Here is a 27,096-nt window from a genome sequence, read left to right as displayed (position 1 = left end):
AAAATTACATAATAAATTTTACGAATTATTATACGCTTAATACCTATAGGTATATATACTATATATATATATATATATATATATATATATATATATATATATATATATATATATATATATATAGGTATATAAACTCCAGTAAACTAATACGGGACAATACATCGATAAATAAATATTAAACCGCAACACACCGAATGATATCGGTCACGTATTAAAACACAATGGACTAGTAAATGAGCCTCGATAACAAATAAACCGAAATCTGGATATGAATTAATCAATCAATACATATAAAAAAAATCGTAACTGGTCGCTGTCTGCACATGGAAGATATATAAGAATAACTAATATAAGGGGCTTTATGAACGCAATAGAACCCAAAACAATGATTTTTTGAAATTTTTGTTTGAAAACGTAAGAACTGAAAATTTCTTTCTGTAAATTTGTTCGTAAAAACTATTGCACAAAATTAGATGTGATTTGATCACAGATATGTTTCTAGTTATCGAACTTAAAATATAGTATAAGTTTTATCTCTATGTCATATAACAGTAGTATATTTCCTTAGGTGTCCTTCTTCTTAAATCCACGTGTACGAAGTAGCGAGTAAACAGTAAGTAGGTAGCAAATAAAATTGTTCGCTCCATAATGTTTACTACGCCAATTCCATAAACATGTGCCTACTACCAAGACATGTTATTCTCTTCTACAATAACAAACATATTAAAAAAGTTATATGAATAATTATGTCACATATTGACACCTAATTATGTTAATGCCTCTGATAGATAATACGAGTCAATTGCGCCGTAAATTAAAAAAAAAAAACATTTGATTAATTTTATAAAGGAAAAATCCTATTAAATGTGTTCACTAATTTTGGTACTTTACCCACAGTGTCTATTTTTTTTTATACAACTTAGAATGGCAAACAAGCTGACGGCCCACCTGATGGAAAGTGGTAACCGTCGCCTATAGACATGAACAGTACCATGGACATAACAGAGTATACTGTTTCGCCCGTGATAGCCCTCACGGGTTGCCATTCCTGAGGACTCAGGTGTTATTCGTCTGTACCCTGTAAATTCACGCCATATCCCACCCTTCAAACCGAAACACAGCCATGCAAACATAACTGCTTTAGGGTTGAAACACGAATGGAACAGAGGTACCCAAGCAAACGACTTTTGTACAAAGTCTCCCTCTGGTAAATTTATTTTCTTTTTTTTAATCGGTGAAAATGGTATCGTAACCTGCCTGCACTATCGGTGTACACTGGCGGGGCACTAGTGAGAGATGATAGGTAAAAATGAAAACAGGTTAGTTGACCCATTATGATGGATTTAAAAAGACTTAATCACAATTGTTTCCAGAGAAAACCACGTGGAGATCGACCTTGTAGGGAATATAGCTAACAATGGAACCAAAAGACTCCATTACTAGCCCTTACAATCCCTTTTCCCCATATTGCCTATGTTTTAATCTATAATAATATTATAAAGAGATGAAGATTTGATTGTTTGTCTATTTGTTTGTAAAGAATAATAAAATAAAATCAGTTGAGTAGTTTCACTCGACCGATTGTAAAAATTCTTCCATCTATAGAAAGCTCATATCAACATGTAACGTATGCCATATATTATTTTTGAAAATTCCATCTACCTGTCGAAGCTGGGCCTCTTCTTAGTTTATAAATAAAATTTATTTTTGGCCCATAAATAATTATTTCTATAATTTATCTATTCTAGATACACTAGCTTTTACCCGCGACTTCGTCCATGTGACCGAGATATATTTTTTGACCGGGTTAGCCTATAACCTTACCCATTCCATAGAGTGCGTGTATACCAAATTTCATAGAGATTGGTTAAGCTGTTAAGGCGGTATAAAGTAACTAACCAACTCACTTTCACAGGGGGGAAAGGGATTGTTAGTAATGGGGTCTAATAGCCCCATTACTGGCAATATGTCCTCTCAGGTTGACCTCCACGCAGTTCCTCCTCGAAACCATCATGTTTAATTCTTGTCGAATTCATCGTGATGGGCTAACTAACCTGCATTCATTCTCACCTATCATTTTCCACTGGTGCTACGTCGGTGTATACCGATAGCGCGGGCGGGGTTACCAATCCATTTTCACCCATTAAAAAAAACTCACATTTATACAAATACAATATTAGTAAGGATTAATAATATTATTTGTTTTAGACTTTTTTACTGGGTCCTTCTATGAAATGCTACTTTTATGAATGCTATCTTTATGAATCATAAAGGAATGGAATGAATGGTTATATCCCAGCATTATCGGTTCACACTGATGGCGTAGATACCAGTTAGGGATTATAAGAATGACGTCAGACTGTTAAAGATAAGAAGGGTGGCCCAGTCCTCTCTTTCACACACAAACATATTGTTTAGTTTTAATATTTTTTTTTTTTTATTGCACAATAAAACATGGTACAAGTGGCGAGCTTAATGCCATATTGCATTCTTTACCAGCTAACCATTAGGTATAAACAGAAAATGTATGAAAGGCAGATGTGGTGAAAAATATGTGACATAATTATATAATATAATAATAATATTATATGTAGTTATTCGAATGAAATTCTTGTATTTTTTTTTAATTGTTTATTTGAAGCACCTTTAAATTAAATACTTTATTGTATTTCTAAGATAGCTAATAAGTTATTAATTTAAATTAATTATTAACTTAATTTAATACCCGTACTTTATATATATATATATATATATATATATATATATATATATATATATATATATATATATATATATAAAGTACGGGTATTAAATTAAGTTAATTATATGTTAATTATATATATATATATATATATATATATATATATATATATATATATATATATATATATATATATATATATATATATATTCATATTTATATTAGTATTAGTATTAATAGCAGGTGAAATAAGTTTGTAAATATATATATATATATTTTAAAACGATTGCCAACATCCGTTTATGTTGATATTTGGTGACCAATCTCCCATCTATTGAATAAGGAAGGTCACAAAGCCGGTCACAAGCGGTGTTCAGTCCTCCGCGAAAAATGTTAGCCTCACACATACTAATTGTTTTATGTTTCATACTCTCTTTTTCTCATGTAAACGTACACACCATTCATCTTTTTGTTATATCTTCCTCTCCCTTAAGCTGTTTCTTATAAAAAAAATAAACACATTTTTATTATAATACAGCTAAATACAATAAGGCAACATTTTACATACAACAATAATACAATAAGGGCCATTCCATTGTTATTTCATTCGTTTATTTGCTATTGTAAGCCCCTTATTTTAAAAAGTAACCTTTATAACAAATAAGGCTCACCTACAAGAAACTAGAAACCGGAAGTTATTAAATAAAAATTACTTCCAGTTTACCCAGTTTAAACATTATATTAATTGTATTATTACGATTAATGTAATGTTTATTTGAATAAAATATATTGTTATGAATATATTTTATTCAAATAAATTTATTTATAAGAATTTTGAGACTGTACTGCTGGGTTTGGGTTGATGTTATCTGCTGAGAATCTCAACAACTTTTCTTTTCAAATTATTATGTACAAGATAATTTAACGTTTGCATGGATACTGTGACTATACATGCAAATTATTATGTTCTATTTATATGTATTACTAAATGGAAAATAAAGAAGCAAACATGAGCAGATCAGTTCTAATATACAGCAGCCAAGCGTGGCAAATACTGGCAAAACGCCCCAAAGGGGAGGCCTATGTTCAGCAGTGGACAGTAAATGACTGATATGACGAAGATATATATATATATATATATATATATATATATATATATATATATATATATATATATATATATATATATATATATATATATCAGTTCAGGTTGTACACTTCGTATAACCCGCCGAATTTAGATAGGTTTCTCTCGCTGATGGCGTAATATTAATAGACTAGTGCATCTTTTCATCGACAGGTTATACGAAATTTATGTACACGTATATAGACTCTACATAAATTAGAATACGATTTATTTATATAATATATATAACCCGCCAATGTAAATATACTAGTACGTTAATATTACGCCTTCAGCGCGAGGGGCCTATTAAACTCGTCGTGTTATGCAAATCAAATCCTATTATAATTCGTGTGAAAAATAGCTAATTACAAAATAATTCACGGTATCATTTCAGCGAACAGCGTGACGCCATTGGTATGCGTTATGAATACATAATACCACCTATCCTATACCAACAAAGGACGGCTCTCTCTATATAAGGGTACCGCCGGACTCATCTTTCTAAAGGAAGGTCAATAAACAAGAACAAAAGTCACGTATGTTGGTACAACACCTTAGGTGACTCACTTCATGAAGTTAAAACAATGTTTTAAGTTTCAACTTTCCGGTAACTTAGTGTGCAAATAGGCAAACTTGTAAGTTTGGCCTTAGTTTTATTTATCGACTAATTTAAGGTCGTGGCTTTGTCCGCCCGATATTTAAGACGACGTTGCATCAAGGGAGAGGGGATTGTTAATAATTATAACTGGCGGTACCGTTGCTACCAATATACCGTGTCAGGGCGACCTCCACGCGTCTCCCTTTAGATACCATTGTGATTATTTCCTAGTAGAATCATTGTGATTGCCCAAATGACTTGACTGATTCATATTCACCTATCATCTATTACTGGTACCCAACCAACCTATACCATTATCAATCATAAAAAATATACTCAGAAGGAGAAAAAGGGGTGGTTAATAAAGGAAAGTCAGAAACTAATTGCCCCATTAACAATTTTGACCTTCACCAAAATTGACCTCCACGCGGTCCCCATGGACACCATCGTGTTAATTGACCAAGAACTACTGAACTACTGTAATCGTGTTTCGATGTTCATTCACGGTATCTCCAAAATCGCTGAGTTATTAAAACTTTGTTAATGCGTATTGTTTGTAGGTATTTGAGAAGTATGATTATTTTTATAACCTTACGAAAAAAAATTACCCTGTAGTTGGCGGTAAGGGCAAAATAATATTTACTGGCTAACCTGGCAGATTGGGGAGAGAAGGGAGTGTTAGTAATGGGGGTTAGTAGCCCCATTGCTAGCAATATACCCTGTTAGATCAACCTCCTCGTGATTCCCGCTGGAAACCATCTTGATTGATTTATTGTTAGATTCGTCACGGTGGGCTAACTGACCTGCTTCATCACCTATCATCCCTCACTGGTACACCGCCAGCGTATATCGATAGCGCAGGCGTGATTACCATTCCATTATCATTCATTAAAAAAAACCTGGCAGATTTATAAAAAGGAAACTGTTTATTTATTTACTAGCGGCCCGTCCCGGCTTCGCACGGGTGGACATTTTTACATTTTAAAAAGTGGCCATTAAGTCTGCACACGCGACGGAAGCTTAAAAATGGAGTAACTTCTTCCGTTTTCGCAACATTTCCCTTCACTAATCTGCTCCTATTGATCGTAGCGTGATGAAAAATACTATAACCTGCCCAGGAGTATGAAGTATAATTGTACCAAGTTTCGTTAAAATCCGTCAAGTAGTTTTTGTTTCTATAACGAACATACAGACAGACAGACAAAAATTTTACTGATTCCATTTTTGGCATCAGTATCGATCACTAATCACCCCCTGATAGTTATATTGGAAATATATTTCATGTACAGAATTGACCTCTCTACAGATTTATTATAAGTATATAGATAGATTTTTGTACAATCAAATTCATTAACCTGAATAGGGTTTTAAATTATTTTATCGTTAAATAACCCATTCAACAAATTTATCGTATGCTGTTTGCGATACACTTTTCTTAATGAATTATTATAAATGTTTGAACGCATTATTGTCTAAACACAAATACTTATAAAACAATTTATTTTAATAAATTCTTAACATACATTACATTATTGTTTTTTCCTCTTACAGAATGTAACGATTGTACAGGCGTAAAATAAATATTGCTATCTAAATCTTTCCTTCCGACGTCCCCTTTCCCTATCTTGGGGAACGCCCAGTCTAAAGATTTGGAGCGTTGCTTACTCATTTCCAAGAAGTCTTTGAGTGCTTCTTCTAAATACTTTCGCCTGTAAACGGTGTATAACCAATCGTCTGAGTTGGACCGTCTATTTACATTTATATTTTCCTTGGTTCTATTCTCAGAAACATCAGCCACTGTCAGGAAACTGGCGCCCCCCGAGAGCTGACCCAACTGTCGCCTATGGTATCTCATGCGGACACCAGCACCCGTCTCCACCTCCTCGCGTCGTGCCAACCAGTAGTAATGAGTTATGGGGTCCCGCGGACCCCAATGTCGCGATGGCTTGAACGAACACTTCAATTTCTGCGGACACAACAATTCGTTTCCTTGTAGAACATCACAGGAAGTACAGCGGCCTAATATTAATTCTGAGCACATCTCTTATTTATGGCGAGGTCGCGTCCTTAAATGTAATATACCTAGTTGAGGATAAAAAATCGCTTAGGCAAAACCAATAGATACGTGTTGACAATTCGCATTGCAAACTTCGCATTGCGTTTGGCCAAAAACATAACACCAAAATACATAATAATACAAATATTCTTTATATTATTTTTAAATTATAATTAGGTTTATATTTCATAAAAAAAAATATATTGTAAAATAAAATTGTGGAAAATCCAATTATTTTGATTTAATAACTAAACCACTGAACCGATTTTGATATAATTTCTCTGGGACCAATCCGTAAATATAAAAAGGATTTCAGATAAAAAGTACAACAACAGTAAAAGTACTACTGGCAACCTTTCAGATAAAAAGGTTGCCAGCAGTACATACTTGACAGGCGGATTGGCAACCGTAGTAGGCTATGGTTATGTTTTAAGCGGGACGCTGCTGCCCATCCCTCGACAATAAAATCCCTTGTTCGCTTGTTACGACACCTATAAGAAAGGAAACGGTGGCTCATTCAGTGCCGGTACAACACGATCAAGTGAATAAATAATGGAAAGTAAATAATACATATTATAAACCATTTAATTATTATTGAAGTTTTGTGTCAATCGCTGAGCATTTAAATCATTATACATTCTAGTTTTTGCCATGAAGTTTTTAAAAAGACAAATGAAAACAAGTAACAAGAATGAAGTATACACTTAAATATAAAAAACTGTATGAAGGAACATATACTTACCGATATAAAATCGTATTGCACCTGCCTAGCCACAGTGATGGTGGCAAATACTAAAATGATTACCACCGCCAATGCCACACTTGAACAGACCCCGCTAGCATCCCACGGGGGCTCCGTGAAGTTACTCTCCACAAGAATGGCGACCATCCACCAAATCAAGAAGGGTGCTATGATACCAGGAGCACCACACCAACCCCATACCCAATATTTTACTAATTTCTCTCCAGTTAAAAATTCAACGTCTTCGACTAATGCTTTCCAACCTGAAATATTGAGAAGAAGAGATTGTTAATTATGGAATTAGGAACCCGGTTGCTTACAATACCTTATTATCTTACCAGAAGGAGACTTTGTACAAAAGTCGTTTGCTTAGGTACCTCTGTCCCATTCGTGTTTCAACCGTAAAGCAGTTGTGTTTGCATGGTTGTGTTTCGGTTTGAAGGGTGGGATATGGCATGAATTTACAGGGTACAGAGGAATAACACCTGAGTCCTCAGGAATGGTAACACATGGGGAATATCATGGGCGAAGAAGTATATTCTGTTATGTCCATGATACTACTCATGTCTGTAGGACGGTTACCACTTTCCATCGGCTGGGTCATCATCTTGTTTGCCATTCTAAGTTGTATAAAAAAAAATATACCCTATCAGGTCGAACTACTCGCGGTTCTTCCTGGAAATCAACGTAATGAAGTCCATATGAATTCATCACAATAGGCTAACTGACGGCTTCGGCTTCGCACGGGTGTACTAATAAAAAATAATGTAAATGAGACCCTTTCAAGTACAACCATGTAAAAAAAATTTATAACCCAAATATTTCACTTTTCTATACGATATTTTTTTTTTCATAGAAACCTTATCCTGATAAATAAAATTTCTTCAATAAAAGAATTAACTTAATAAGTATAGCCGTTCTGAAACGATGCGCATACATTAGGCAATGAATTTTTAATCAAATCAAAACATATTTATTTGTTTGCTACACGGGAAAATAAGATATTACATATACGAATAGGTACATAACATGCAGCACCCCGTGGAGGTATTCAATTATTATTTATTCATACTGTTAGACCTTCAATGAAAATATCTGGTTTTAATTTTTTATACTCATATATAACTTATTTAAAATAAGATTATATTTATCTTTTGTTTTACATTTCACTTGTGTCACTGCTCTGATCTGTAAAACACGTCTTCTAAAATCTTTTTTTTTTATTACTCATACTAATATTATAAAAGTAAAAGCGAGTTTGTTTGTTTGTTATTTTATAGTTTTATTTTCTTTTAATGGTTGAAAAATGTAACGATATCCCCGCCTGCGCTATCGATATACGCTGGCGGGGTACCAGTGAAAGATGATCACCTATCATAGGTGTGGATGAAAAGATAGATCAGTTAGCCCATCGTGACGAGTTCAAAGATAATTTATCTTTGAATTGAGGCACGATGGTTTCCAAGGGGAACCGCGTGGAAGTCGACCTGATAGGATATATTGATATCAATGGGGACTAACCTCCCCATTGATAACAATCCTGTCCCCGCATTTTTATAGTGCCTTAACGGTTACTCACTAACTAATCACTATGAGATTTGGTATACACATACTGAATGGGATAGAGAAGAATATTGGGTCTTTTGTTTTATCTCAGTCAGTCAACATAACCTGATCATGCAGACGAAGTCGCGGATCAAAGCTAGTATAGATATAAAAAAAACATAGAAGTTTAATTATGATGATTAAATTAGTAGATATGAGACCTATTAATATTAATGATTATGACCTATTAATCGCACGTGCTCGGATGTAAAATGTATTTTTATAAAGCCTTTTGAATAATAAAAAAATAAATATTAATACATTTTTAAATTACACAGTTTAAAGCGAAAATACATTAACGCCTCCACGTATTATATTAATTTAAAATTAAAATAATATGTAAAATTACGAATTATATAATTTATAGCTGCGTTGGAATACTTGAATAACTTGTTTGTGTATTTACAACAAAAACTCGTGTCCCCATTAATTATAATACTAGTAAATTTTGGTCGCTTTTTTTGGATGTACTTATCTACATAACAACGCTTGAACAGAGTTGTTAGATGTAGCATTTCGCAATTTTGGGTAAAAATTATACAGTTCATGATATTATGAAGACATGAAATTATTGTGTATATTTTTGAAAAAAAAATGTATTAATTGCGGAGAAATTTAGGTTTTTTTTTTTATTTTTGATTATTGTAAACAGTACACTAATATAAAAATTCAATTAAATAAATCAACAAATGCAGCAACAGGAGGTACATATATGTAGTAAAACCATGTTTATTCGTCTTTCGCGTAGTTTTACATGTTAAAATGTAGTAAAAATGGCACAAGTTTTTATTAAGTTAAAAATGAACAGAAATGTATCAATTTGAAAACTTTTTCAACATTTGGGTAAATAAAAATCACATCTGGCAACCCTATACTTGACTATAATTAATTGCAAATAATAATAAATCTATATAATTACCTCTTAGATTATATAGGTAGAGTATCTCCATATAAATGTTTTGAGAAAATCGGGTCAACTATTTCATACAATTTTGCGTGATAAATAGTTATAAGTAGAAGATAGTGATAAATAAAGAATAGTGATAAATAGTTATGATTATTTTGTTTTATAATTTTTGTATCATTTAATGCATAAGAATTCATTTTGTAATTTATAAATTAAATATAGTTGTGTCAAGATCTTATATATTATGTGTATGATAAGTATATAGAATACTAATAAAAAAACGAGTCAAGTAATTTGACAATTAGCTGACAAAAAGTTGACCTGTTTTTGAGACTCGATGCTCTATCTATATAATTACCTATATATTAGAAGTATCAACTCTAATCTAAAAGCTCTAAAAAGAATTAATCTTTCTTTGTAAAATTATTTGATCTAATACGAATGTTTTAAAACAAGAAATTACTTCATTAACAAAAAGTTAAAGCACAAAATGTGCAATCTCACATACAATACCTCAAGAATGGCATACCAGAGGGAGACTTTGTACAAAAGTCGATTGCTTAAGTATCTCTGTCCCATTCGTGTTTCAACCGTGAAGTAGTTGTGTTTGCATGGCTGTGTTTCGGTTTGAAGGGTGGGATATGTCGTGAATTTACTGGGTACAGAGGATTAACACCTGGGTCCTCAGAAATGGCAACGCATGGAGGGTATTATGGGCGAAACAGTATACTCTGTTATGTGCATGGTACTGCTCATGTCTATAGGCGACGGTTACCACTTTCCATCAGGTGGGCCGTTAGCTTGTTTGCCATTCTAAGTTGTATAAAAAAAAAACCTCCATAATTACAAATAAAATCCTAACTTATAGCATACATGTAAAAGTGGGTTTAGTGCCTTGATGGTTCAACCAAGTATCATGGAATATGATGTACATATTTAGAATAGGGAAGAACATATTCTATCCTATTTTTTTTTATTGATGGATGAAAATGGAATGGTAACCGCGCCTGCGCTAACGGGATACGCTGGCGGAGTACCTGTGAAGGGTGACAGATGAGAATGAAAACAGGTCAGTTAGCCCATCATGATGAATTCATCAGGAATCAACCATGATAGTTTCCAGGGGGAACCGCGAGGAGGTCGACCTGGTTGGGTACATTGCTAGCGATGGGATTCTCAGTCTCCAATACTAACAATCTCTTTCCTCCCATTCTATCCTATTATAAATATTTGACTACAGAATATTTGTTCTGATCATTCAACATATCCCGACTACACCAATAAAATCACAAGTAAAAGCTAAGTACATGAAGGTTTGAGAATTATACTTACCATAAATAAACATGAAGGCAAGTATCTCGAGTATAGTTGCAATACTGATTAATAATGGAACAGCGACATCTTCTAGAAGCTCTAAAGCAGGTAGTCCACCCACTAAAGTGCCTAATGCTGCCACTGTCGCCAATAACGAGTTAGCAACGCAGACGAATCTCCATTTATAGCCACCAATTCGACGAAACCGATCGAATAATGGGTAGAGTTGGGTTAACTAAAAATAACATTTATTAAAATAAACGCCTCTTAACAAATAAAAAAAGATAACAAATTCGAGAAAATATACTCGAGAAAATCGGATTATTAAATTAATTTTTTCGACAGTCGTTAATCTAAAGAAAAAAGTAATCGAGTAATCTTTTAAGCTGATTATTTGGTAATTAACAATTAATCTTTTCAATGAAAGTTACGCGTAAACGCAAAAAAAAAACTCGTTTATCGTAACTCCATTTTAGCGGTACACGTCTAATTATATATTTTTTTAAAATAGCGTTTTACTCTTGCACGAATCTTTCATCGGATCAAGGAGTACTTAAGTAAATAGGCAATTTTAAGACGCGTTACATTTAAAAACATTCAATTCTTCGCTCACATTTTTTTCTTTCATTAATAAATGTTTTATTGGCAGTAATATTATCGGTGTTTTTTACCAGTTCCTCCTACCCTGAATAAAATTCTCGAAAACTTACCATTGTAATAATACCTGAGAGAAACAAAGTGGCAAACATTAGTAAAGGCCACACTTTGTTGAGTTCATTTTCATCGGCGACTTGATATATCACTAGGAGCACTGCCACAGCACTCTTGTCTTTATACCCGTTGCTTATAGCAAACCAGAACAATAAACCCATCCAACTAGCAACCAAATTAGTGCCCACTATCGCTATTGAGGACCTGTAAAATTACAAAATGAAAATAAAGCATCAGGAATAAATCTTTATTATTTAAAACGACGGTAATATATTGTTTTTTTTTTTAAATGGATGATAATGGAATGGTAACCTCATCCGTGCTATCGGTATATTCCGGCGGGGCACCAGTGAAGGATGATAGGTGAGGATGAAGTAGGTCAGTTAGCCCATCGTGACGAATTCAACAAGAATTGTTCACGATGGTTTCCAGGGGAACCACGTGGAGGTCGACCTAATAAGGTATATTGCTAGCAATGAAGCTGTCAAACTCCATTGCTAACAATCCTTTTCCCCCTAATATATTGTGTTGCCAACATAGAATAAGTAAAACTTATGTAATCATACATGCCAAATATTTTATTATTATTTTTATATATCCCTTAAGAGGATACTAAGCACGCTCTAACATAATATATTATGTATATTGTATATATGAAATCACGTATACAGAAAAACACTCAGTGCAAATAAATGATTTGATTTGATTTCACTTTAACTTGAAATAAAATGCAAATGCATTAGAAAATTTCTAAATACTTGTATAGCATATTGCGTACTAGTTTTACGCAAAACTTCAGAAATAAGAAAATCAATAAAGTAGGCTACTGCTAGATATCATATTAAGATAAAAGTTACACTAAATTTTAAGTTAGACATTCAAGAACACGATTTTGAAAACCGCATTCAGTCTGATGTAGTAGTTTTCGCGTGATACCGGAACAAATATGCATACATATACTCGTAGAACGACAAAATTTTTAAAAATAAATTATTTTTGCCTCTATTGGTTTTATTAAGACCATTTAAATTACATTATTTTTCTTAATATACAGACATCGTTTAGTTACAATTTTATATTATTAAGATTGACGTATCTTTTTATCGCAATAGTAGTCTTCAAAAATAGCAACTGTGATACTCATGGCACTCCACATGTGCTCATCTTGTTTGCCAGAAACTAAAAAAAAACTTTTTTTCTTTATAACTCACCACTGAACATTTGTATTAGAATAGATACCATCGCCAGCGGACATGAGGTAGCCTCCAGCGATCTGAGACGACAGCAGAGCTTGCATGACAGCCGCGTACCAAATGTTTGCATCGAGGAAATTCGACCAGTACTCGGGCTGTTGGAAATAGTGTAGATTGCCACCGTCTCCTATCTCTGACACGATCACTATGCACAGCAGTATCACAAACGGCGTCAGCACATAAAACGTGCGTCTCATCATTTTCACTGGATTAAAGAGCCTGCAATAGATTTTATTTTCATTCGACCTCAAAAAGAAGGAATTTTTCAATTCGGTTGTATTTTTTTTATGTTTCTTACCTTATAACTCCGTCAGTTGTGAACTTACTTGGAAAATTTCATTTTTTTTTCTGTAAGAGCATGATTACAGATTGGTGTAATAAAAAATTAACAAAATCAATTCAGTAATTTAGTATTAAAATCAAATTAACTGGGTTTATCACAATTAAAGTCGATTTTTTAGAACCTAATCTTAACTATTATATTCCCAGCAGACTTGACAGAAGTTTTGAAGTCTAAACTTTATATCTAATTGTATGAATACTTACAAAAAAGGGAACGCTATCCAAAGCACAATAATCACTAATGACAATGCTGTGTAGTATTCTGGCTGTTCGCTCACCGGAGCCAAGAATGTATTGCTGAAATAAAAAGTCAAATATTTTAATAAATTTTAATTTTACATCAAAAACCTTCAACCGAAGACATTCAACTGTTGCATCAAACGCTATACAACCCACATTTGAATAATAGTAGTAATGTAGTTTGCAAAATACTGTTGTATATTTATAATTTTAACTGTTTCTTTTACCAAAATAAATATAAATAATAATCTCACTAAAAAGTCTCTAAAAAATTAATTTACTTCTTAGACATTGAATTTCTGAAATCCCAATCCTTACTAATATTGTAAATGTAAAAGTGAGTTTGTTTATTTATTACCTAGTAGTTTAACCAGTTACTATGAAATTTGCTATACACATACTATATAGTGTAGAGACGGATATAGATAGATAAATAGATAGATAGATAATTTATTTGCATTACTTACAGTACAAAAATTACAACATACATATACAAAAAAAGCGAGATAACATAAATGATAAAAAAATACATAAAGCTAAATACAATTTTCGTTTGTGAGTGTGCCATAGCAATACAAAATGGCCACAACTCAGTTTATTGCTTCGCCCTCAAAAGAGCAAAGCACTGATATTCTGTTGCGGCCAAAGGGAATAGGGTAACAATAAAACAATACTACCAGATTATCCGTACAATAAAAAGATAGATTTACAGTAAACAGACAGATATGACAGTTTATCTAGCAGACAAATGGAACATAGAGGTAACTTGCTGGAATGTCTAACTTTTGCCTCTCAATTAAGAATTTTTGTAAATTAATTTTGAAACTGGACTTAGTGGATATAGACTAGGCTTTTGTCTCGGTCAGATAATTGCAGGTAAAAGCTAGTTAAACTATAATGCTAAAATTATTTTCATAACCCATTAAAAGTTTTCTATGGTAACTAAAACGAATGAAATGAAAACTTGTAAAAAATTAAACAAAATTCAAATTTAAATAGGTACTTACTTCAGACATGTTGACGCATTAAAACTAATTTCTTCAACATCCTGAAACAAACAATTCATTTATATAAATAACCGAAAAATATGCAAATATATGTAAATATATTTTTGTAAATAAAAGTATCGTACCAGAGGGAGACTTTGTACAAAAGTCGATTGCTTGGCTACCTCTGTCCCTTTCGTGTTTCAACCGTGAAGCAGTTGTATTTGCATGGCTGTGTTTCGGTTTGAAAGGTGGGATATGGCGTGAATTTACTGAGTACAGAGGAATAACACCTGAGTCCTCAGGAATGGCTACGCATGGGGGATATCATGGGCGAAACAGTATATTCAGTTATGTCCATAGTACTGCCCATGTCTATAGGCGACGGTTACCACTTTCCATCAGGTGGGCCGTCAGCTTGTTTGCCATTTTAAGTTGTATAAAAAAAATCGTTTCCATTTACCTCTGATATAACAATATTGGTGCATTCCAGAAACGGTATAGAGTTACTCAGTGTGTAAAGGAAGTAAGCGACTAGTAAGGCCATGTAGATCACAGTGTATACGGAACTAATGAATGAAATCAGCAACCTCATATATCCAACACCTGAAAATTTTAATATTGCTGTAAGTTAGTAACATCATTGGTCACATTAATTTCTTTGTAGAGTCGAAATTAAAATGTATTCAAATTGTGTTCCATGAAAAAATTCGACTATATTAGTGACAAAACGAGTTAATTTAATTTAAAAACTAAACTACATACTTAAGCAATTTTCATTCAATTTCAATGGATCCAATCTGTAAAATAAAAATGGAATTTTCCAAATAGATTTACAACTGACGAAGTTATAAAATAATAAACATAAACAAATGGTTGAAAATGGCTTGTTTTTTTACAATTTATAATCGATCTGTAATTGTAGTATCAATTTGAAAGATAACACAATTTAAATTATAACCGTTCAGGTTTAAAGTTTTCATAAGCCTCTGGTAACTAACTACATATATGACATAAAAAATACTAACTACATATGACATAAAAATCTCTATTACAATAATGATTATCATAAAATATGTAACAGAAAAATGCTGATGTATTAATTTCACTTGCCTTTAAAGAATGGGACGGCTCTCCAGACCCCAACAGCGTCCTGCTGGCTCAGTTGACCGATAGACAACTGCAGTAGAGTGACAGGTAGGGCCAGGAAGACCATCGCCAAGGTAAACACCAGGCCGTATGTGAGACCACCATAACGATATCCATCCCTTGGAACCCGCCATATACTGTTGAATGATACTGCCACCGCTAACGTGCACGCATGCGCCCTTATGAGGCGCCAATTAACACATTTCTGAAATCGCATGGAATGTTCGATCATGTTAAATATCAAAATATCAATTTAAAAGAACTCACGACTATTGACTTAATATCAGCCTTTCCCAAAGTGGGCGATAACGCCCCCTTGTGGGCGCTGTCGTCCTAAAAGATAGGTAAGAGACCCAGAAAAAAATGAGGGCGTCGTGTAGAGGCTTAGGGGCTGATCTTGAAGTAATAGCGTTTTTTAAAAATTTCTTTTAGAAAATAATGTTATATACGCTAATGAGCTTGACTTATATAAAGAACTTCATATTGTAGAGGAACCTGTTGAACCTTGGTACTATATGTACTTACCAGAGGGAGACTTTGTACAAAAGTCGTTTGCTTGGGCACCACTGTCTCATTCATGTTTCTACCGTGAAGCAGTTGTGTTTGCATGGCTGTGTTTATATGGTTTGAAGGGTGGGATATGGCAATGAATTTACAGGATACAGAGGAATAACACCTGAGTCATCAGGTATCGAGAGCGAAACAGTATAGTCTGTTATGTTTATGTCTATAGGCGACGGTTACCACTTTCCATCAGGTGGGCCGTCAGCTTGTTTGTCACGCTAAGTTGCATAAAAAAAAACCTAGGCCACTTAGATCATATATAGATAAGGTTAAACTTTTACATGCAATTGATTCTTTGATTTTTCAACTATTAAAACAATAATAAACTTACAAGATATATAACCTCAAAACATTTTAAATCCACAGTTCTCAAGAATCACTAACCAGTGTTGTACCTTAGCCACTGTCGATCAGTTGTACCTTGTTCTGTGGTCTAAGCAACTAAGTTCAATCTGGATGTAGTACTTTGGCTATAAGTATGTATTTTTTTTTTATTATTTTATATTCTAACATTAAATTATTAATTAAAATATATTTAATATTACAGAGGTCATGCCTAGAAATAAAGAAAATAAATTTTTAAATGCAATTAAAATATTATACTTATATACAATAGAAGTTTTATAGGAAAGATACTGGTGGAATCAATACAAATGTCTCTCAAAAATTGGAAATAGCCTGGTAAAGAGGATATAAATTTGTACCCGATAAATACCATTATAGAAAAAAATTAAAACACCTAAGAATTTTATAATGTAGGTACCTGTTTAATTTAGATTTTCTTTATATTTTATGTTTTAATAATATCTATATATCTACTAGTCTTAATGTCTATAATGTGACAAAAGTATTGATTAAGCAAGTGATAAAAAGATGTTAGTATTTAAAGATTTAGTTTTTTAAGTAAAAAAATACTGTGAATGTTATATTTGTTCCTAAGAATTTTCAATTTATGTATGTCTAATAAAGTTTTTCTTAAATTAGATCTTAGATTATTTATCCCCAAATCGTCAACATGTTCTAGGCACAACATGGTACTGGCCGATACTGTACTGTAGGATATGTTGTAGCTTGGTCTTATTTACGTTTTTTTAATCGTTTTAAACATATGTAAGTGTAAATTATCTATTTATAATATGATATTTTACCAGATAATTACAGAAAAAATATATTTTTTATAAAAACTGTCCTAGGTACAACAGGTTTCTCTACTTGTTTAAATTTTATTTTTTTTATTTTATTTATGATATTATTTGTGTTGTAATGAATTAATGAATTTCTGTGTTACAATTATAATATATCATAGACTTATGCTCTTTATTTTATTACTATACAAATACAATATGTACTAAACATATATACTAAACAGTTAAATAAATAGAAAAATATACAAACACAATTCCTCTGTCAGACAAATCTAACTAGGGCAGTTAAAAGGTTAATAGGTGAATAGGTATATATGTTCGCTCCAATTTAATCCCTTAAAATGATTGACGAACTCCTTACAAGCGGGACATACCAGCATGCATTCAATTTGGTAACGTCAAGCCATACGCGCGTCTTTTGGAACGTTGAACCAAATTAGTACACGTTTCGACTAATAAAGGGCAATAAATTTTTCGTGTTTTAAATTTTTTCTAAAGACACTTTAAGTGCAGTGCGGGTGTGCCTCTTGTGATATAGCGAGTAGTAGTACAACGACGTGTTCGTGTACTAGATCAACACAGGTGGGTGACGGACTATTTAAACTGAAATTCCTATCTTTCAAATTAATATATAGATACAATGTAGGGCACATATATTACTAGTGCCTTGACCAGGATAACTAAATAGAGGTTTGGTAATCCTGGTTTACCTTTCGGTTTTTATTTATAATTGGTTTATTTTATTGGGGTTTATTTTTTTTTTAAATCAAATGGGTAAACGACATTTTTACGTAACTTGGGTTATTATGTGTAGTAAATAATAACCGTTATTATTTTAAATACGCTTAATTTATTGTTTAACCGTAGTTGTTATAATTTTGGAATAATTTAAATTCTAATGAGTTCTGAATAGGTAAGTAGATTATTCAGATAGATATTATTGGGTTTGTTTACATTATAAGTCTAGATAAGTTGTGTGAACTATTGAACAGCACACACCTTGTTGTTCTATGCGGTTTTGTTTCTTTATTTAAATAAAAATGTCGGGTTGACAATTTTATACTTGCTTACTTAGGTACTTTGTTTTTTAATTGAAAGTTTATATAACTTTTTTCTTAGTGATATAAACACATATGCAATCAAAACTAGGATTTTTTCGGATTTTGTATTCTTGAAATTGTCAGTGCTAAAGTTGCGTGTTTACGTTCGTAAATATTTGTATTTAATTTAGTTTTACCGAAGCGTTGAGTTAATTCTTTTATCGAAACCCTTCGCGATCCAATTGGGACACTATTGTATGCATTTATTTATAATTTTTTTATATCTTAGTGATAATAAAATATATATTTTCGGGATTTTCAGATTCTATACCGTTGTTTTGATATTATTAACAGTACCACTTATACCTATAATATTATACCTATTTTATATTTTAAAAAGTAAGCCAATCTAAATTTCTTGCATTATTTTAGGGTCCCTTAAAGGAGTAATAAAATAATAATAATGTGTTATAAGAAGCAATTGGCGATATTTAGGACGAAACTGGTTTGGTTCGAAACGGCTGAGGTTCTTTTGAAGACAGAAGACAGGAGTAAATTAAAAGGGCGGTTCAGCAGTTTTGCGGAACGTCAAAACCAATTAGATTCAGCTTATGAGAGTCTATTAACAATATTAGATGAGACCAAGCCAGAGCATCTATCGGTGTTGAAATTGATTCAATCTGATTATGTGCGGATTTTGGAAGTCATTGACAATCTTCGGGTAGCGTTTGCGGATTTAGCTATAGATCAGGCGGAAACCATTAAACAGGGTGAATACATGTCAACAGACGACGATACTAATTTCGGTTCTCGCCTACCAACCTTTCACTTAACAGAATTTAGTGGATTCCCACGGGATTGGATGTTGTTTATTGATATATTTGACTCTTTGGTGGATTCACGTTCTGACCTCCCAGCTAGTCAGAAGTTCGCTTATTTGTTGTCTTGCCTTTCAGCAGAACCTCGTAGCTTAATACAACACTTGGCTATTACGGATGATTCATATCCAATCGCACGGGAACTTTTAATGCGACGTTACCAAAACAAGCGATGTTTAACAGATTCACACATCTTGACCATTTTGAATTTGCCGATCATTACCAGGTTCAAAGGTAATTTGCGGTTGGATTTTCTTAACCCATTATTGTTAGCCACTAAATCCCTGGAGCGATTAGAACTACCGGTGGATCAATGGTCCTATTTGTTATTCCACATCGTAATATGTAAACTCTCAAATGACCTAAAGTTGCGATTTGAACAACGGTATGGCACAAATCCTCAAACCCTACCTACCTTTTCTCAGTTAATTGATTTCTTAGAGGAACAATGTTATGTAGGTGATCATCTGCACCACTATTATCGAGAATCTAATAGTAAAGTCTTAAGTTCTTGTCAACTAGATCAGCGGACATTGGGTAACAGTAATCGACAACTATATTCCCCTTTACGGCACGACTTTAATCAACGACCTAGATCAATTTATGCTATCCTTGAGAAGTATAACAAGTACTGCTTATACTGTAATGAGTTAGATCACACCTTACTATCATGTAGACGGTTCCATTATATTGATCCGGAAAAGCGGAAACGGTTCGTACAGATAAATGACTTATGTTATAGGTGTCTTGGTGACCATTATGCACGTGAGTGTCGGTCACAGCAGCCTTGCAGGTTCTGTGATAGGATTTCACATCATTATTCTCTTTGCTACAACGGACCAATTCTTCGACGAGCAAGTATGTCATCCTCGACTGATCCGGTGCATACGCTCGCGGATGAAGAAGCTACGAGGGATACTATGAAGACGCCTGAGCGCAACTCTGATGAAGGAAAAGAGCCCCAACGTAGAACCCGCTCTACAACACCCGATATGAATAATCTCTCGATTAATCCAGTCATAGGAGATCCGCCTCGGTGTAGAGACCACTCTCCTTATGAGAGAAGAGACCTGAATTTTTCGGAGCAGTCTTACGTGCCATCCCGCGGTCTAATTTGGCAGTCTACTTCACGTGATTGACTAGCACAGATAAACAAACAAAGCGGACATGTTCTCCACCAGTGTAGCTGGATGTTGGGTCTTGGGACCAATAAATGAACACTTAAGTGATTTTACTCCTATTGTTAACGAACATTATAATCAAATAAGTAATCGATCTAAATCGTAAATTTTGGAAAATTTCATAATAAACATTTTCAACTACATATTACACTAGCGTATTTGCTTATTATAAATACTTTAGCAGCAAAGAAACTAACAATACAAATTTAAATAAAATTACAAAAAAGTATTAAATAAAATAATGATCTCTTAATTTTAATTTCACCATACTTATAAAAAATTTGTTCATATTTCTTTTCCTAAATGTAAGTCTAAAGAAATTTTAAGTACAAATCAATTTTTAGTCACCTAAAAATAAATTTATAAAATTACTCCAGTGTTAAAACTCCTACAATTGTATTTAATATAAATTACACAACTAACTTCTGGTCAATTGTCTTGTCTCACAGACCATCGTTAAGAGAATCTAAGGACATTCAAATTGAATTCGGTTGAGCCATCTATGGACTGGATTTGAATCCAGTCCATAGATGGCTCAATGGAAGGGTTGCAGTATCCCCAAGCAGTGGCATCGTTGGAACCGACGTGTATGTTGACGATATTTAATCAGGTGGGTCGTCTTTAGAAAACGCTCAATTGCTTAAAGCAGAATAATTTGAATTCATATCGACCGATAGCTACAAGCTCCGGCAAATATAATACAAATAGCTATCAAATAGCACGGATTTGTTGACTCATATTCTAAAAAGCTATCAACAGGTTTCATTATTAAAAAATCCTGATAATCCGGGTCTGGTTGTGATTTAGGATACCTATATCATCTAATGGAAGATTTATTTACCTTCAAGGTCACCATCTCAACGAACATGATCAAGATACTGTCACTAATCGCTAAAATGTACAATCCGAACGGTTTTATTGGGTATTTATTTACATCTTTGTATCAAAGCTAGCGTTGTGATTGGAAACAATATGTGCAAGAACTACATCTAAGCAGTGCTCATCTTCTAGTAAAACTAATAAATTTTATGGAACAATTTTTAAAGAGTTTTGTTTTTTTTTTTTTTATTATAACTGAGGTTATTTGTTGGATGGACAGTATAACTCTTTCAGTGTTTCAATCTCCTTCTTGTAGTGACAAGCCTTTGAAGAGTATAAAATTTTCACCAACCTCCAAAATGCGCTGTAAAGTTTTATCTTTTTTTTTTTAATAATAATTTGATCCATATATGCAGACGTTTCTGTAATGCGAATATTTCATATGATACAAAACATTTTATCTTGTGGCTGGCATCTTCGTAATTTTAAATAATTGGTGCTATTATTTAGACATCTTACTTATTATTCTCCTATTGGATCATTTCGACGTGAAAAGTAGTTCGCAGTGGAATTTTTAAATATATTTCATTATAGTAACTACGTCCTGAAGTTTCACAACCCCTTATGCGAGACTTCCTAAAAGATCGTCTTTCGACTGTCCGTCCTTTCACTGGGGTCGGAACTGATTTTGTAGACCGCACAGGCTGAACAGGTTGAATACTTACGCGGGCAGTACTCATAATACGTCTTGTTCGTTTACCCATTTCGTAAGCTAAGAGCAGTTCAGGGCGAGAAGATATTTGCGCTAATTTGATCCCTGAAAAGTGACTGACAGACTCCTGGCAGAAACCAGCCAGCATTCTGGTTTAGCAACGCCAAGATATGCACGCGCCTTTTGGGACGTTGAATTATATTAGTATACATTTAGCCTAAGGACAATCTAAGGATTTTCATATTTTCAATAACTTCTAAAGACACTAAAGTGCAGTGCGAGAGGGTCCCCTTGTGATATGAAGAGCAGAAGATGTACAACAGCGTGCCGGCGTGCTTGATCAACACAACTCTCCAGGTAGGTGACATACTATTTAAATGCATTACCATAATCCTCTTGTTCAAAACAAAGGTTTACTGTAAGAGATGCCTTTATGAGATAAGTCTGCCATTGTATATTAAATCTTTAAATGTGTGTGAAAATTATGTACAATAAATATTTTACAACAACAACTATAAATATATTGTAATCAGTGCTGTATAGGAGCATGTTGTTATTTCTATATATAATTTAAATACAACCTAATATATTCCAACATATCTCTTTAAAAAAGTAGATAAAAGAAATATGTTTGAATCCAAGCATTTGTCTGTCAATGTCAAACATTCCAATATCTGCGTGCTTACATTAACTTTTTATTGTGGTAAACAAATAATAATAATGGAATGATAAATACACTATACAAAGACATGATGAGGTTATCTTTTTTTTTAATCTAATTTCATAATTATCTAAGAAATAAATGTACTTCACAGCCATAAATGCTGGTAGGGTATTCACATTACACTGAGCATTATAAACAAAGGTAGCAGACAGCGAACCAAGTCTATTTTGTTATAGGTGTTCTCTATGACCGAAGAGTTAGTGAGAAATTTAAATTGATACATAGCGTTGTCAGCCAGCATCAACCACACTACTTTAAAAGTCAATACGTCAGGGTAGTCCACTATCAAAATTTATGTAAAAATATTTTCACGTCTTTCATTCTGGATGGAATAGTCAGAAAGTAGTTGTTACCGTGCTACATTAAATTTGCTACTTCGTCTGCGTGATCGTGGTAAATTTACTAACCGAGATAAAAAGTATATACTTAGATATATATTTCTCCATCCCATGTAGTATATATATAACAAATTTTACAATAATTAGTTAAGCCATGAAGGCTTGATAAGGAATAATATTAGTAATAATTATCATGGCATAGAATAAATGTCGTCATCTCCTAGTTAGTTATTAGTGTTTAACGTCGTTGAGAGAAAATAAATCTCTAATACAAAGTTCTAAAAATTATTTCTACTTATTCTACGGATATAAAGAAAATATATATAAAACAGAATATAGACTCTCTATTATGTCAGAATTCATTACAATCACAGAAGCTCTTAAATATATTGTTGATAACCTACGGAACACAAATGACTTTATACTTACAGATAGTAAGTGCATTACAACATCTGACTCGTTGTGCCTCTGGATATAGCAGAAGGGTCTTGATAACCTATGATGTTCTAGGGCAATTGTACACTATTCTATGTAAATTTGAAATTGTAATTAATTTCATCGTATACAGGACTATCGGGAAACGAGAAACCTAACCGTTTCGCGAAATTAGCTGTAAGCTGTAGGGTTCGGAAATAAATTTATTGCCGACATATTTGGAAAATTTGTCAAAATTTAAAAAAAAATTGTTATAAAATTTTGTGAAAATATTTTAACAAAATGAAGAAGGAATTTGATATAAAATAATCCAATATCAACCTTCACTAATTTCGTGATTTATTAATATAAATCAAAATAGAAATTACGTCGTCACTACTTATAGATTACGCTCAGAATATTACTCAAATGCAAAATTCGCATATCTTATGAAAAATCTTTATAACCCGAATTGTAATGTTTGTAATACTTAAAGCAACAATACAAAACGTAAAGTTTACAGAAATATAATTTAAACAAACAAGATATTGAATTGTTTTTAAGTATACTCGCAGATCCAGTCAGAATTTTTTTAACTGGAATATTTCTAAGTTTAAAATTTCTCAGTAAAATTACTAATTAAGTTATTAAGCTATAACAGAGCTGACATAGGATATAAAGGAGTACTTAATATTTATATATTAAGCACGACGAGCTATGAGATTTGTCGATAATCTCAGACTTACAAACTGTATTTAACCCTTAAGTCTTAAGTGAGTTTTCGCCTCACTCTGCGTGTTTTACCGCTTGTACAACGGATTGTTCTCAGAGGAACTGTTCGATATGATGCCCACGGCCACTTTTTACCATCATACAGCTCGTCATCGCCAGGGAGTTCACCCTCATACCCTAGAGTCTAGATAGTCGCGAACAACGCAGTTTCAGAGATGTTTTCTTCCACGAACACTCAGGTTGTGTAATGAGCTCCCTGTCGAGGTTTTTCCAAGAGACTGCATTGATAGATGCGGTTCTTCAAAAGGGAGGTAAAGGGCGGCAACACGCACGTAATATCCCTGGTATGGCAGACGTTCATAGGCTACGGTAACCGCTTACCATCAGGTGGGTCGTATGCTTGTTTGCTACCTTAGTGGTATAAAAAAAAGCATTCGCACCTTAATACAAAGTCGCAACTAGTTATTTTAATTGAGGAATAAAATAGGTAAGTGTGTTCATGACGTGTTTATACGGGCCAACGTTTATTTATTTTTATTTACTTATTTTGCCATAAGATTAAAAATCTTATGGCAAAATAAGTAAATAAAATAAAATTAAAAAAATCTACATATTATTTGCATTAATTTTCTGCAAAAAAACTACGCAGGAAAGTACATTGAACACATTGCATAATCCACAATAACTAAAATAAAACCACGAAGTTTTGCACACTCAACCGAATAAATATGGGTCATACATATAGATAAAATCTTTATGTATTATTTACTTTAGTCGTCGACTTACAGTTCAAATGAGCTCATAAATTTTCTGTGAGTAGGTATAGGTAGAAACCACTTTCTATCAACTCTTCTATAGCGTCATAATAAATAAATATTAGTGAATAGTTTATATATTTTATATTATGTAAATACCTACACTTTATATTGAAATTTACACATTTATTAATGGCATTTAATACCTACATCTCATTAATTTGAACAAAATAAAATAGTAATAATGTAATTTAAAATTTTGTATAAGTACGAGTATATTTGTTAAGCCAGGTTTTTTAGTAGATAGATATTTATATTCATTATTATGGAATTATATCTATGTTAGTGCATACGGTGCAATTAGAAAATAGGTATGACAATATAGGAATTAAACCTCTTAATAAACAAACTAATAAGAACAAAATTGACTATAGAATAATAATAATTATTATTATTTTTATTCAACTAAACTCAATAATAAGCATTTATGAACAGTCCTTTTTTATAAATTACTGCCCAGTTCGGAATGCAATTTCAGCTAAGAACAACGAGCAAGAAACACAGCTGTTGCTATTTTTAAATTAAAAGTTAAGTTTAGAACAAAATAATTATGAGTCGATAAAATGACTACCACAAACTTCGTGTTTATAATGAAAAAGGAAATAAAAAGCTACCAAGCTACAATCAATCACAGTATTCTTGAACAGACATAGTTTTATCTAATAAAAAGTACATAACATAGACCTCCCTATAAAGGGAGGTTTTACCGGTAGTTACCACGCTTGGCAGGCGAATAGGCAAACGTAGTTAGGCTTTGGTGATGTTTTAAGAGAGACGCTACTTCCCATTCCTCGACCATTGAATCCCCTTAGTCGCCTCCTTCTAGTGGGTGTTGTACACAAAAAGGGTTGACTTTTATGCATATGTTAGGACCACACGGCAAATATTAATCTATATTGATATATACATAAAGTCAATAATACAACTTCCTATACACTGGAATTCTAATAACTGAAACAATTTAAATATCTACTTTTATTTCACAGTAGTTGGACATAAAAAATATATTTACCTTCAGCCTTAAAGAAAATAACATTATCCGTTGATCGCCACTGATTGCAATTGATCCGTTCACTCAAATATCTCACACCATTTTGGAAACAGCTTCCCAATACAACGGCTCGTTACGGTTTTGCAACGTTCGTGATATGGTTTAGAGATAAACTGATATTGAATGTGTGGACTAAATCGATCTATCTGAAACTAACTTATCACATGTCAAGTGGTCTCCCAACGGGTTTGGATCGCTTATCGCCAATAGTGATGATACTGCATGTGAACAAACTACCATGAATAACATATTGAATTTAGGAAAGTGAATAATATTTGTATTGTGCATTACCGCGTTGAGTTTATTAGAGTTGAGTATATTAGATAGTAACCAATCACTACAATTGTGTAGGGGAGGGAGACTTTGTACAAAAGTCGATTGCTTGGGCACCTCTGTCCCATTCGTGTTTCTACCGTGAAGCAGTTGCGTTTGCACGGCTGTGTTTCGGTTTGAAGGGTGGAATATGGCGTGAATTTACTGGGTACACAGGAATAACACTTGAATCCTCAGGAATGGCAACGCATGGAGGGTATCATGGGCGAAACAGTATACTCTGTTATGTCCATAGGACTGCTCATGTCTATAGGCGACGGTTACCACTTTCCATCAGGTAGGCCGTCAGCTTGTTTGCCATTCTAAGTTGCATAAAAAAAAATATTTAAAGCATTTTACTCAACGATAACAAAAAGATATAAGACTCGAATGAACGATGATTATTGATTTTCAGTAGACGTATTTTTATGCTGTATGGAACGAAAAATGAATAGACGAGAACCTTATATTATTTATATATGTAATTATTTAAATAATAGCTTCTGCCCACCATTTTGTACGCGTTCATTTCAGGACTATTTCTGAAAACAATATTTTTTTTACTTCTTGATAGATCAAGATAAAACATACATCAGATTTTAAGTTAACACTTTAAAAATACAACTGTCTAAACCATTTCC

The 27,096-nt window shown here is 33.0% G+C and overlaps 1 protein-coding gene across 2 annotated transcripts; it reads right to left on the bottom strand.

Moving 5' to 3' along the window:
- Positions 1–5,910: 5,910 nt before the first annotated feature.
- Positions 5,911–26,257, bottom strand: LOC113518567 (sodium- and chloride-dependent glycine transporter 1-like). 2 transcript variants are annotated; one of them, XM_031911341.2, is made up of 10 exons: positions 26,105–26,257; positions 15,695–15,935; positions 15,045–15,187; positions 14,603–14,643; positions 13,560–13,652; positions 12,972–13,232; positions 11,760–11,964; positions 11,068–11,284; positions 7,224–7,486; positions 5,911–6,391 (listed from the first exon to the last, which is right to left on the bottom strand). In XM_031911341.2, the coding sequence occupies exons 1-10, from the start codon at positions 26,126–26,128 to the stop codon at positions 5,924–5,926; spliced, it is 1,956 nt and encodes a 651-aa protein (XP_031767201.2). In that variant the 5' UTR covers positions 26,129–26,257; the 3' UTR covers positions 5,911–5,923. The 2 variants fall into 2 exon arrangements, with proteins under 2 accessions (XP_031767201.2, XP_052752646.1); XM_052896686.1 differs by lacking the exon at positions 26,105–26,257 and having other exon boundaries at positions 15,695–15,962.
- Between the last annotated feature and the right edge of the window lie 839 nt (positions 26,258–27,096).

Source organism: Galleria mellonella, unplaced genomic scaffold (genome assembly GCF_026898425.1).
Source record: "Galleria mellonella isolate WM207_F2 unplaced genomic scaffold, CSIRO_AGI_GalMel_v1 utg33, whole genome shotgun sequence".
NCBI lineage: Eukaryota > Metazoa > Arthropoda > Insecta > Lepidoptera > Pyralidae > Galleria > Galleria mellonella.
The sequence above is the reverse complement of the archived record's forward strand: the minus strand, read 5'-3'. Positions and strand labels throughout refer to the sequence as shown.